At 36.3% G+C, this 13,773-nt stretch overlaps 1 protein-coding gene across 9 annotated transcripts in view; it reads left to right on the top strand.

Moving 5' to 3' along the window:
- The window catches only part of KIF27 (kinesin family member 27), an 81,984-nt gene that overhangs the window by 26,247 nt on the left and 41,964 nt on the right, over window positions 1–13,773 (top strand). For all 9 annotated transcript variants that reach the window (XM_065946413.1, XM_065946414.1, XM_065946411.1 and 6 more), the window contains 3 exons: window positions 4,249–4,455; window positions 11,910–12,079; window positions 12,559–12,662. In XM_065946413.1, coding sequence (XP_065802485.1) covers window positions 4,249–4,455; window positions 11,910–12,079; window positions 12,559–12,662 — 481 coding nt within the window. The remainder of the gene's footprint in view (window positions 1–4,248; window positions 4,456–11,909; window positions 12,080–12,558; window positions 12,663–13,773) is intronic.

The following is a 13,773-nucleotide window of genomic DNA, read 5'->3' as shown; positions in this document are numbered from 1 at the left end:
TTAGATTCATTCCCAGGTGCTTTATTTTTTTATGTGACTATGAATGGAATCATCAGATTTTCATTTTCTTAATTGTTTGTTGGTATGTGTAACTGTATTGGTTTGTGAATATTGATAGCTTATACCAAGCAACTTGATAAAATTCATTTTTAAATTCTGATATTTTATGTAAATTCTTTTGGATTTTCATTTATAATTGTGTCATCTGCAAATGATGACATTTTTGTTCCTTCATGATCTTTTTATGCCTTCTTTTTTTTAACCTTTCTTCATTGACTTGGGTCTTCAATACAGTATTGAATACAAGTGGTGATAGGAAATGTTCTTGTCTTGTTTCCAACTATAAAGGGAAAGCTTTCACTGTTTCACTATTAAGCATCATGTTTGCTATAGGTATTTGTTATTTATTCTTTATCAAACCAAGCAAAAATTCTTTGCTGAGCATTTTTATTATGAATGGATATTACACTTTATCAAATGATTTTTCTTTATCATGGTTTTCCCACTTTATTCTGTTAATGTGGTGAATTGTAGTGATTCTTCCAATTTTTACACCAATCTTATATTCCTGAAATAAACCTTTTTTTTGGTCATGATGTATTGTTATGCTGGGGGTTCCCAAGGCCACCCTCAGGTTGGATGCTGTACTTGGTGCACTCAGCATACAGTTGTGCTCATACCTAAGATTTCTTAGGCATGGGCGTAATAAGAGAAAGCAAAGGGAACAGGGACATAGAGTGAAGTCCAGAAGAAATCAGGCACAGGCTTCCAAGAACTGTCTCCCTGTGGAGTCACCCACATGTACTTAACTCCCCCAACAAAGATTGTGACAACTCATGTGAAGTGTTGTCTGCCGAGGAGACTCAGGTTTTATTGAGAACTGGCCATGAAGGCATTCTTTGACCAGCATCTACCAGAATTCCAGACTAGCAGAAGGAAAGGGAAGCAGGTGTTCAACATAAACCACCTTGTCTGCACAAACACTTTGGGCACAGTGAGCCACTCTTACTCAATAGGGTATTGGGAACCGTTAGGATCCAATCCCAGACACCAGCCAATGAACAACCTCGTGTGCAGGTCCTTTAAAGGATAGGAGTCAAGTCTTCTGTGTTAATTTACTCTTTTCTACAAATGTCCTTGATTTAGTTTGTAATGATTTTGTTTAGGATTTTAGCATGTCTATTCATGTGTATATTTTCTTTTCTCAAAATATTCTTGTCAGATACTGTAACAAATTAGGTTAACCTGATAATATAGTTTAGGTAGCATTCCTTCTTTTTCTATACTTGGGAAGAGTGTGTGAAGAATTGGTGTTATTTCTTCCTTAAATATTTGGTTGAATTCACTTGAAAAATACTTGGGCCTGGAAAATTTCTCTGTGGAATGTTTAATATGATTTCAGTCACATTTTCCTTTTGCCCCTTTTTGGTAAGGTCTGTTTTTCTAAGAATGTGACAGCTGTTGCATATTTCAATAAATATGTTGAAATGTTTATAATAGTCTCATCTCTTTAATGCTTTTAGACGTGTAACGATAATCCCGTTTTTCATTCCTGGTTATTTGTGCCTTCTCTCTCTTTTTTTTTCTTTGATCAACTTCACCAGAGGGTTATCAATTTTTTTAGTCTCTTCAGAGACTAAATTCTTTTTTTTAAATTATGATTTTATTTATTTACGTATTTTTGGTTGTGCTGGGTCTTCGTTGCTTTGCTCCAGCGTTTCTATCTAGTTGTGGCAAGTGGGGGTTACTCTAGTGCACAGGCCTCTCATTGCAGTGGCTTCTTTTGTTTTCGAGCACAGGCTCTAGGCCCCATGGGCTTCAGTAGTTGCCACACCCGGGCTTAATAGTTGCAGTTCCCGGGTTCTAGAGCACAGGCTCAATAGATATGCTGCATGAGCTTAGTTGCTCCCCAGCATGTGGGATCTTCCCAGATCAGGGATCAAACCTGTATCTCCTGCATTGGCTAGCGGATTCTTTACCACGGAGCCACTGGGGAAGCCCACAGAGAGCCATTCTTGACTTTGATGATCATTGTTATGTGTTTATTTATTATTTAATTAATTTCTACCCTTATCTTTATTATTTAGTTTTTTTCTGCTTTTTTAGGGGCATAGAATCCTATGCTATCTTTCTGAATTGTTTAGATAGATGCTCAGTTCATTGATTTTTAGCCTTTCTGTATATTTTTAACCATCTAAAATATATGCATTTAAAATTATATGTTTCCTCCTAAGCTTATCTTTATCTGAATTCCTCATTTGGGTCAAAATTTTTCCTGATTTTTATTGTGAGTTTTTTCTTTGACCTGTGGGTTATATAGTTAGTTATTTTATTTCCAACACATGAAGGGTTTCTTTTTATTAATTTTTAACCTGATTGCGTTGTTGTCCACACGACTTCAGTTCTTTGTGTTGAGATTTGCTTTATGGCTCAGCATAAGGCCAGTTTTTGTGCATATTACAGATATGCTTGAAAAGAATTTATATTCTGTAATCATTGGGTTCTCCTAATTCTGTTAATCCTCTTATTCAAATCTATATTTTTACTCACTTTTTTGGTCGTTTTTTTGTCCTATTAGTATTTTAGAGGGATGTTGAGATCTCTTACTATAATTTTTGGATTTGTCTTGCAAATACAATTTTTGCATTTTGTATATATTGAAGCTGGGTTATTAAGTACATAGAAATGTAGAATTGTTATAGCATCCTGGTGAATTAACCTTTTTTTAAAAAATCTTTTTTTAACTTCATTTTATCTCCCAACAGTTTTTGCATTTAAGTCTATTTTATATTAACATAGCCATACCAGCTTTTTTTCTTTTAAAAGGACTCTTTTGACTAATATTTACATGGTATCTCTTTTTCCATCTTCCCTTTAATCTTTGTTTATTGATTTTAGTTATGTTTTTTGCAATTAGCAGGTTATACAGTTTTACAGTTCTTTCTGGTAGTCTTTATCCTTTAATTGGATTGCGAGTTCATTTCTGAATTTAATATAATTACTGTTCTGTTCTGGTTATAATCACACCATCGTGGTTTTTACTTATCCTATCTGCTCTATATTCATTTTTCTCTCCTTCCTACCTTTTTTTGGATTTAATTGCTTTAAAAGTTGTACTTTCACTGATCTTAGTGGTTATCCTGGAGAATATATACCATTCACCCTTGGACTTAAAACAGTCTAATATTAATTGGTATTTTTACCCTTTCCCTGAAGAATAAAAGGACTCCATTTAGTATCCCCCTTCAACTTTTATGCTATTGTTTTATATTTTAATTATCTGAATATGTGGTTTTTAAAAACATGTTACATTTTATAGTTTAGCATTAACACAGTGAAACCTTAGGATTTGCTTTTTTTCCCCTATCTAAACATTATGGTACATGTGAAGTATTTAAGATGAATGACTTTTCTTTTTTATATAATTTTGTGCTTATAAAACAAAACTTACATACTTCAAAATTTTTCTTTAGAGGATACACAGAAAGCTAAACCACACATAGTGTTTCTCTCTCTCCCCCATGCACCCATAAACAACTTATTCTGCCTTTTATTTCCAAGTTCTTTCTCCCACGACTCTCAATTGCCTGTCTTTTATCTCTGTTTGTGGCTTTCTTTTTCACTGAGTAAAGGCTTTCACTTCACTGCACCTGTTACCACTTTCTGTCTCCTTTGCTGTCATCTTAGCTGTTTGCCGTTTTCTACACTTTTCAACTTTCTAGTCTTTTGTTACTTCTCGGATTTCACTCTGAAAGTTCAGACTTTTATAAAGATCAGCTAATCATAGTGCTTCAGGTGGGCAAGCTAACCAATCACAGTGTATGGGACAGTATCTTGCGCTAACTCATTAGCTGTATTTGTTCCTGCTTACTATTCAAAAGTTTTTAACACTCAGGACAGTCCTAAATTCTTGGGAACAGAAGAAGGCTAGTCTTTGAGGTTTTGTTTGTTTGGTTGGTTTTTAGAATTTTGGTTTTGTGTTTTTTTTTTTTACTGTACCTTACAGCAGGTGGGATCTTAGTTTATCGACCAGGGATTGCAGTGGAATTGTGGAATTCTGCAGTGGAATTGTGGAATCTTAGCCACTGGACCACCAGGGAAGTCCCAGAAGGCTAATCTCTGGATAAGTTAGATTTTATTGTTTTGTTAAGGTAGTTGTGATTTTGTGATCAATGTACAGTTTATTTTTAATCATTAACTCATACTGAGGCTCTCCATTTTTAAAATTCTTCTCTTTCTTCTACAAAGAATGAAAAAATAATAGAACAACAACTTCTTGTGGATCAACTGAGTGAAGAACTAACAAAACTTAACCTGTCAATGACTTCTTCAGTAAAGGAAACTTGTGGAGATGGGCCAGATACCAGGATACTTGAAAAGAGACCATACACTGTACCATTTGATACTCGTTTGGGGCATTATATTTATAGTCCAGCAAGATTGGATTCCAGGAAGGTAAAGTCTTAAGCATTAACTTGTTTCTTTTGAGGTTGTATACTATATTATATCACAGTGTATTTATATAGTCTTAGCAGGTTTTTTTTTTCCTGTTTGGTTTCATAGACTTTTGTGCATACTCTTTTTCTGTTTGTTATGTATACTCTCTTTAAAATCATGCTTCTTTTCAGTAAAATTAATGATTAAGAGAGGGTATAGTTGTATTTGAAAGGAAGAGTTGAAGATAATGCTTAGATTTATCAAGGAGAAAAAAAGCTACTCTTTGCCATCATATTAATATTTTCAGATATGACTGAGTCCAGTCTTCATAAATTTTTTTGTTTCTTTAATCACACCAAGTTGATGAGGTTGGAGGTATTTATTTTGACTTATTTGGTCTGTCTATTTTCAAAATGATATCCATGTATTATTCAATCTTGTCTAATATAATTGCTGCTGCTGCTGCTAAGTCGCTTCAGTCGTGTTCGACTCTGTGCGACACCATAGACGGCAACCCACCAGGCTCCTCTGTTCCTGGAATTCTCCAGAAAAGAATACTGAAGTGGGTTGCCATTTCCTTCTCCCTCTGACATAATTAAGACCATATAAAAATCAGTATGACGTTTCATTTAATTTTTAAATTTTAATTTATAAATTTTATTTATAAAATGTGTATATATATGTGGATGCACAGATTTCTCTTGAAAAATCAAGATTAAGAATCTCCACCATAGAAAAGACTAATTAACAGACTCATGAATTTTGGTTTCTATTTATTAATTTTAGGAAAGGAAATGATGTATTTGAGATTGATGTGTTGAATACAGTCCAAGGGATAAGAAATGTGAGAGGTGTCATAGGCTTTGCAGTCAGGCAGGCTTGTGTGTGAACCCCAGCTCTATGATGTAGGCCTGGAGGGATGACTAAACCTGTGTGAACCCAGGCTCCTTATCTGTCAGAATGGGGGGCCTGTGAGGGGTATAGAGAGACTTGCATGAGATGGCGACTCCAAAAGTGCCTGGCACACTGCGTCCTGACACGCACATGTTTATGGGGCACCTCTCCTGTGTCCCCGGCTCTGTGCCTCAGAGTGAGTGAGACAGATGTTACTGTCACTGTAGAGTTTTCAGTTTTGATTGGCTGGATTTAAAATTTAAACTTTTGCTACTATTAATTTCAGTTGAACTTTCTAGAGTTATTGCTATTTTCTTTTGGTTGAATGTATGGTAAATTTTCATAGGACGTTTAAGAAGAAAGATAAGTTCTTTATAGAATTGAAATTGGATATCTATTAATTCTACTTAATAATTACATATCAAATCTATAATTTTTTTTTTTTTTAGTCTTGGCTAGTAATGTGAATTTCCTGTTTCTGTGCATTCTTTTATTTTATAAAAATAACATTTTTTTCTGATTATAAAAGTTAGACATTTATTATATCTCTCAGTGTCTGTTTCTTTCTCTTTTTTACTAGGCTTTCACACACACATACTCACACACACATTCTTTGAGGAGACAGCTGCACAGGGTATTGAGAAGGAGCTAGGCCCCTCTGTTCTTATCTCTAGTTGTTTGATTAGACCTGAAACAGCCATGATTGGAATAAAGACTTCCACAGTTATTGTTTCAAATTAACAAATTCTTTTTTTAAAAATTTTAATTAATTTTATTGCCCCCTTTCACTTTCAAGGGTTCTAGTTTGGAAAACATATTCTGTGGTTACCATAGTTTAGGAGAGGGCAGATACACTATAAGACTTGTAGCTCCTTTGTGGTTACAGGTGATCTCCAAGTTTACTCGTGACCAAGTGGGATTAAAATGTAATGGGAAGAAAGAACCAGTGAATTTGCCAGAAGATTGCTATGACATGGAAGAAAAAGATCCTGACCAGGGACAGCCCCTTATGTTGACAAAGGGAACACTTATTCCCAGTGCTATTTCCTTCACTACGGATGGGCATATGTATTCAAATTAGCAATTTCTTAGTTTTGTTTTTAAAATTTAGTGGCTTCCAGCCATTAAAAGAAGGGGAAAAGGGAGAAAATGCAAAGGTAAAATAACCGGCAGTTTTGAGAGTTCTGTTTCTCCTGTTGTGTGTCCAGGACTCTCGGCCGCTCTCTTGCTTAGACTGCTGCAGCAGACACAGGCTTGTATGGGAAGACCCAAAGCCAACCAAGCCTTGTTCAAGCCTTGCTTCCTGTTCCATTGTTCTAGAGTGAGAGGAGAATTTCATGTTAAATAACCAAAACTAGCTAAATTAAGCCAACGAAGACATCTGAAATACCATTTCATTTTTTTTCCTGGATTTCTGTCTCCTTGGCAGAAGTTGGGCTAATATTTTCCAGTTCTAATATTTTCTTTTGGAAGTTAGCTCTAATATTTTCTGAAGTAAAAACAATCTTGACAAGGGAAATATTTCCTCATCTTAAAATTCTCTCAAAGTAAAAGGGGGACAATGGCTTAATCGGTTTTTAAAAAATATTTATTTTTGGTTGTATTGGGTCTTCATCGTTGCACTTGGGCTTGCTCTGAATGCGGTGACAGGGCTTCTCTTGCTTCAGAGCACAGGCTCTTGGCGCATGGTCTGCAGTAGTTGCAGCATGCAGGCCCGGTAGCTGGGGCTCCCGGGCTGCAGAGTGGGCTCAGTGGGGTGTGCAGGCTTACTTGCTCCTTGGCATGTGGAGTCTTCCCAGACCAGGGACTGAGCCCTTGTCTCCTGCATTAGCAGGTGGATTCTTATCCTCTGTACCACCAGGGAAGTCCTTGAATAGGTTTTTTAACTGATTACAAAAAGAGTTTTATTTCCTATGGTTTAGTCGCTAAGTTATGTCCAGCTGTTGGACCCCATGGACTGTAGCCCTCCAGGCTCCCCTGTGCATGGGATTCTCCAGGCAAGAATACTGGGGTGGGTTGCCATTTCCTTCTCCCGGGGATCTTTCCAACCCAGGAATCAAGCCTGGGTCTGCCGTGTTGCAGGGAGATTCTTTACCAGCTGAGCCGAGCTGTGCTTAGTGGCTTGGTTGTGTCTGACTCTTGGCGACCCCATGGGATGTAGCCTGTCAGGCTCCTCTGTCCATGGGGATTCTCCAGGCAAGCATACTGGAGTGGATTACCATGCCTTCCTCCAGGGGATCTTCCCAACCCAGGGATTGAACCCAGGTCTCCCTCACTGGAGATGGATTCTTTACCATCTAAGCCACCATGGAAGCCCACCAACTGAACTACAAGGGATATATTGGAGGGAAACAGTGAAAGGATCTTATTTATTTTAAAAGCAAATTTCTGAGACTTCCCTGGTAGTCCAGTGGCTAAGATTCTGAGCTCCCAATGCAGAGGGCCTGGGTTTGATCCCTGGTCAGGGAACTAGATCCCACATGCCACATTTAAGACCCAGTGCAACCAAATAAATAAATATTTCTTTAAAAAATATATTACTTATGTGTGTATGTATACATATATGTGTACTTTTTACATTTATTTTTAACTGGAGGAAAATTGCTTTACAGTGTTGTGTTGGTTTCTGCCATTCAGCAATGCAAATCAGCCATAACTATACATATATCACCTCCCTCTTGAACCTCGCTCCACTCCCCTGATCCCACCCCTCTAGGTCATCACAGAGCACCAAGCTGGGCTCTCTGTGTTACATAGTAATTTCTCACCAGCTATCTGTTTTACACATGGCAGTGTATATTTGTCAATGCTATACACACACACACACTTACTTTTTGTTTGTTAATACTAAATTGCTATTTAGATGCACCTACTTTGGACACTTTAAAAAATTTTTTTTATTTTTTAATTGAAGGATAATTGTATATATACTTTTATAGCTATCTTTTCTCACCTAATGTATCACGAACACTTGACAATCATTAAATATTCTGGAATATATCATGATTTTGATGGGTAATAATAACATTCTAAGTGCATGTCATTTTGTACTTTTTCCTGTTGTCACACATTTGTTTTCAACCATCTCTTAATCTAAAAGGTTTAACACCAAAATGGAATTTTGGGATTTATCTACTTAAGTAGAAATCCTAAAGAAATTGCCCCTCACAACTAAATGTAATAATATAACTTATCAAATTAATAGGAAAAAAAAGAGTGCGGGGCTCATTTGTTTTAACAGATACTGGAAACTCATCTAATGAAATGTAAAATTGACCTAGATTTAAACTTAAGGAAAAAATGTAACAGAGGTTTCTGTTTTCTTAATGTGATTAATATGATATAATTAAAGCCAAATGCCAGTGTTATACACACCAAAATGGTACTTTGGAAGGAAAAAAATACGAAGCTGGTAGCAGTCATTACATAAGTTTAAAATAACACCACATATTCTGATGGTGCTACAATTTTTCATTGATTATATGCCTCACTTTTTTTTTTCACACTTTATCAACTATGATGGTAGGATATGTTTTACAGTGGATGGTATTTTATAGATGATAGCTTTTCTTCTTTCGTGATGTGTCTTAGTTGATGACATTTTAGATTTGATGAAATACGACATTATGAAAAGGAAATAAGAGCAGTAGGTAAATAATTTCACTTTCAGTACTTGACATAATTGTATAGTAAGAAAACCATCCAGAATGTTCTTAAGGGGTATATTTTTAAAAACTTATGGAATCTCCAAATTCACGAAAGTGGTAATACCTGTATAATCTTTTCTTTTTCCTGAATGAATTACATTTTTATTGAGTCACAGAATTCTTGTGCATTAAATCCCTTACACTGAAATCAGCTACCTTTTTAGTTTTCACTAAGATTTTATCTTTCACACAATGGCAATTTCCTCCCCACCCCAAAATAATTAATTTTGCTTTTTAATCACTTTTTTGCATACATGGTTGCTCATGATGAAGCAGAACGGTGTGGGATGTGTCTACAGAGGTTCTCTTGGCAGGTTCCCTTGCCAACCAAACACTCATTCCAGCAAAACATTGCAACTTCATAGTAGCAAAATGACAAATTGCATCTCATGAACCTTTGTGGAATTTTCAAATTCAACTACAAAATTAAATGTGAAAGCCACAATCTATGGTAAATGAGTTGCAGCACATCTAATGAAACAAAATCAAATGCATCACTAGTGAGAAGAGATTATCTTAATGTATGATGATTGAGAATATTATGTTCAAGTCTGGGTATAACACCTTAAGTCAAATTAGATTATTTTTGGAAAACAACCAAGTTGCTATAGGACCTTGGGGGAAATCTTGAAGTAACTCTAGATTTAGTCTGAATTATAGGGGACATAATGACTGTGTTTAGATATTTGAAGGCTTATCATTATTGTTAGACTTTGTCTCTAGAAATAGGACCAGTGAAAAGCAGTGCTAAGGGAATATGAAGAGGGATTTATTAGTGAAAACTATCAAAATAATACTAGAGGTGTCAGGGCTTAATAGGGTCCCCTCAGTGAATTTGTTTAAGCAGAGGCTGAATGATAATTTGCAGTATTACAGAGAAGAGTTAAACCTGGGATGAGTTGAACTCTAATCTTTAAAGTTCTGTCCAGTCCTGTTGCTGTGTAATTCTCAGAAAACACAATTAGAATAAAAAAATTGTTTTCTAGTTGGATACACCTCAATTATCTGAATTATTACCCAGCTTATTGAGTATTTACATTATGACCAGTATTATTTAGGATATGGTTGAAAATGCAAGCATAGTCTTTGGGGAGCAGGGAGTGCAGAAGCAGCTAAAGAAAGCAGGATCCATCACTTAGGTAGCAAGGGGACAGATTATAGAAGGCTTTATGAGCCAGAAGGGGTTAACCATTCTTTTGTGTGGAGTGACTGCTAAGGAGTTAATTTTCTGAATTTTTTAATCATTGTGGCAAAGCCTGTTTCATGATTAAGCTGGGTCATTTGATTTTCTTTGTAAAAAGAACATTTAAAAGCCAATTGAAATCCTAGAGAACAAAACTTGATTCTAAACAAAAAGTTTTATTTGCTCCTGAAATAAACCCCTCCTCAGCCCGCTACCCACACCCCCAGCAAAGAGAAACCTTGAATTCTATTGGTTATAATGCAGATGGCCATGCTTGGTACCATGTGCTTGTTAGATAAATACTTCTTGAGTTGGTTCTTCTGTAAATAAACTCCCTTGCCCTGCCCCATATCCCAGAATTGGGAGGCCACCTAGAAAACCTTACCTCCATTCATCATGGTGCCGATGTGACACATGGCCTTATTAGGTGACCAACAGTGGAGGCACAAAAATCAGATATTAAGGAATATCCAGTATCAGATAGGCTTTTCTGGGAGGGGATGTGTAAGAAACCTACATCAACTGAATCTTGAACACTGTATGGTATATACATTTTTACTATATGTTGTAATTTTAATAGCTTATAATAATTTATATTAATAAATTGAATGCCTCCTCTGAGATCTTATTGTTTACCTTTTTGGATAAATTACCTTGAGGTTTGGTTATAGAGACAGATAGGTGTCTCAGATGGTAAAGAATCTGCTTGCAATGCAGGAGGCCCGGGTTTGATCCCTGGGTCATGAAGATCCCTGGAGAAGGGAAGGGCAAACCCACTCCAGTATTCTTGCCTGGAGAATTCCATGGACCGGAGAGCCTGGTGGGCTACAGTCCATGGGGTCACAAAGAGTCAGACATGACTGAATAACTAACACTTTCACTTATAGAGACATGGTTAGAAAGGAAACATTTGGTAACAAAAATGAAAATAAAAGCAATTTCTAATTTATTGTTGTTTTCCAAGGTGAATTTTTGAGAACTTAAGGCCCAAAGAAGCATGTTATAATATAGAAAGTTTGCAGGCAGTCCATGAAAATCTCCTTATCCCATGATACATATTAAGTATGTCACTAGGGCATTAATCAGCTATCCCTTACTACCATATGTGAAGCCTGAGTCTATGCTTTAGAATTTCCAAATCAGGAATATCTTACCCTGGCAGAGTGAGTGGCAGTGGTTCTAGATTTCTTCATGTGGCAGGATTTGGATTAGGGGGAAATGGCAGATCCTAGCAACACTGCGATTCTCCAGGTGTTCAGCACGGGGAGGCTGGGGGCAGGGCAGCACTGGTGCCGTTACACTGTGTGTGGGCTTCACGTGGGCCGGGGAGTGCCTGAGCTGTGTTCAGGAGCTGGGATGTTTCCACTCATGCCTCTTTTTGGTTTCATTTTTGAGTGCTGTTTTTCCCTGACGCTGTAACTGAAACCAGAAGAGCTTTCTAGAAGAGGAAGAACTGTATAGATTCTGAAAGAAGTGTATATCCATGAGACACAATAGTATTGTGAAATGAGTTTTGACTGTCTTGTAGGCAGTGGGGGGAGGGAAATGTATGTTTTCAGTGATTGGCTCTTTTAAGAGTACCTGTCTCATAACCTCTTAGAAAACACATTTTGAGCAATATGATAAAAATAGACACTTTAAAAAAATCACTTTTTTTTTTGTTGTTGGGTGGGGGAATCACTTGTAAGGTCCACACAAGTCCTTCTGTATACTCTCTGGATCGACTAGTTGCGGGATTTCGAACACGAAGTCAGATGCTGCTGGGTCACTTAGAAGAACAGGATGAAGTCCTCCAGTGCCAATTTTCTGATAACAGTGATGATGAAGAGTCAGAAGGCCAAGAGAAATCAGAAATTAGGTATGTTAATATATATATTAATATTGACTGATTTAATAAGCATAATTACATGATACAGTAAATATATAAAGAAATAGGGTTTTTTTTTACATTAAAAAAATTTTAGTAGAAGAGTTAAGTGGTTTTTGCTACGTGTACTGTCAACTCATGTGTTACAAAACCAGTATTTGAACACGTCAGTCTAACAACTGTAAAATAATTGTGGTTTTAGAATGTTTATGGTGATTGGAGTTTAATTTTCAGAGAAAATTATTTTGGATTTCTTAATTCTGCTTCCATGGTGGCAAAAAACATGACGAATTTTCCACTGGGTCCAACGTGGTGGGGGGTATCTCTTTACTTGGTGAAATATTAGTAAATTCCGTTTATTTTATGTAAGCCATAATTTAAAGAGTAATTTGGGGGAAAACTAATTTGAGGGCAGATTAAAAATGACTAACAGACAAGTTACCTTTGGTCCTGGTCTTTTCCTTTTTTAGACGTAGAAGTTGCTCATGGATTCAGAAGTCGGGCTCTGTTTGTTCACTTGTTGAATTGAATGATGTTCGGGATCAAACACAGAAGTCAGGATTGGAGAATGAAGGTACACAGTCTCTCTCGAGTACTTTAGATCTAATATTTATAAGACAGTTCTCTTTTTCTTCAAGCAATAATTTAAGCAGCATCTAGGGATTCTCAGAGGCAGAAGCTTGATTTGGAGGCTCTCCTGGCTTTTCCTTTCTGTCCTCTGCTCTGTGCTCTGATTTTCTGTTCTTTTTTACTCCCTAGTAAAGCTTTTTCACCAGTCAATTCTAGCTAGAGTTATGGGCTAAATCTCTCAGAATGGGGATTTTATATTCAAACTTGAGTTTGACTTCTCACTCTTGCCTTCTTTAAAATCCATCTTAAGTAATTTATTGGGTGTTTCTTCACTGCTTCACTGGCACCCATACCTACCATTAGTGATGTATATGGCATTAGAGCCAACTTAGTCTAGCAGTTGCTTGTAATGTTCACAACTGATGAGAATGCACAATTTTATGCATTAAAAAATGGCATAAAAGATGTTTATGTTGCAAAAACTGTATGAGGAGATTTTAGCTCATTTCTCTTGGTAAGAGTGGTGAAAACACAAAGAGTACAGAGAATATAAATAACATGATAAATAAGTCCTACACTGTGAAAATAGCATCTCTTTAAGAGCCTATGCATATAATATTAAAACATGAAACGAAAATAGATTTTAAAAGTGTATGGTAGTGTAGATACGTGCTATAGTCACCATCCTTGAACCGTTTGTTACTGGTCTACAACCAGGTAAGAAACTTATGCCAGAATGTAAATCAGTGCACCAACTCCTTCACTGAGGAAGTCTCACTATGAAAAAAGGCTCAGCTGAACTAAAACAGTGAGGTAATTTATATTTATATTCTGGTACAAGACAGAATATAACAAACAGTATGGGGCCATGTTCTGATTAGTCTGGGATAGAATGCGTTCTCTGATTACAGTAAAACTACAAGTTAGTGAAAAAAAATGAAAACCTCTACCCATCTGGAGATTTAATAGCTTTTTTAAGTAGCTCAGATTAAAGAAAAAGTCAAATTGCAGAATATCTAAGAGCAATGAAAAACTGTTTCAGAACCTGCAGGATATGACTAGAGCATATATATGTTTTAAAAGGAAAGGAAAACTCACTGTAAGCTGGAAAACTA

This window comes from Muntiacus reevesi, chromosome 10, assembly GCF_963930625.1.
Source record: "Muntiacus reevesi chromosome 10, mMunRee1.1, whole genome shotgun sequence".
Classification (NCBI taxonomy): domain Eukaryota; kingdom Metazoa; phylum Chordata; class Mammalia; order Artiodactyla; family Cervidae; genus Muntiacus; species Muntiacus reevesi.
The sequence above is the reverse complement of the archived record's forward strand: the minus strand, read 5'-3'. Positions and strand labels throughout refer to the sequence as shown.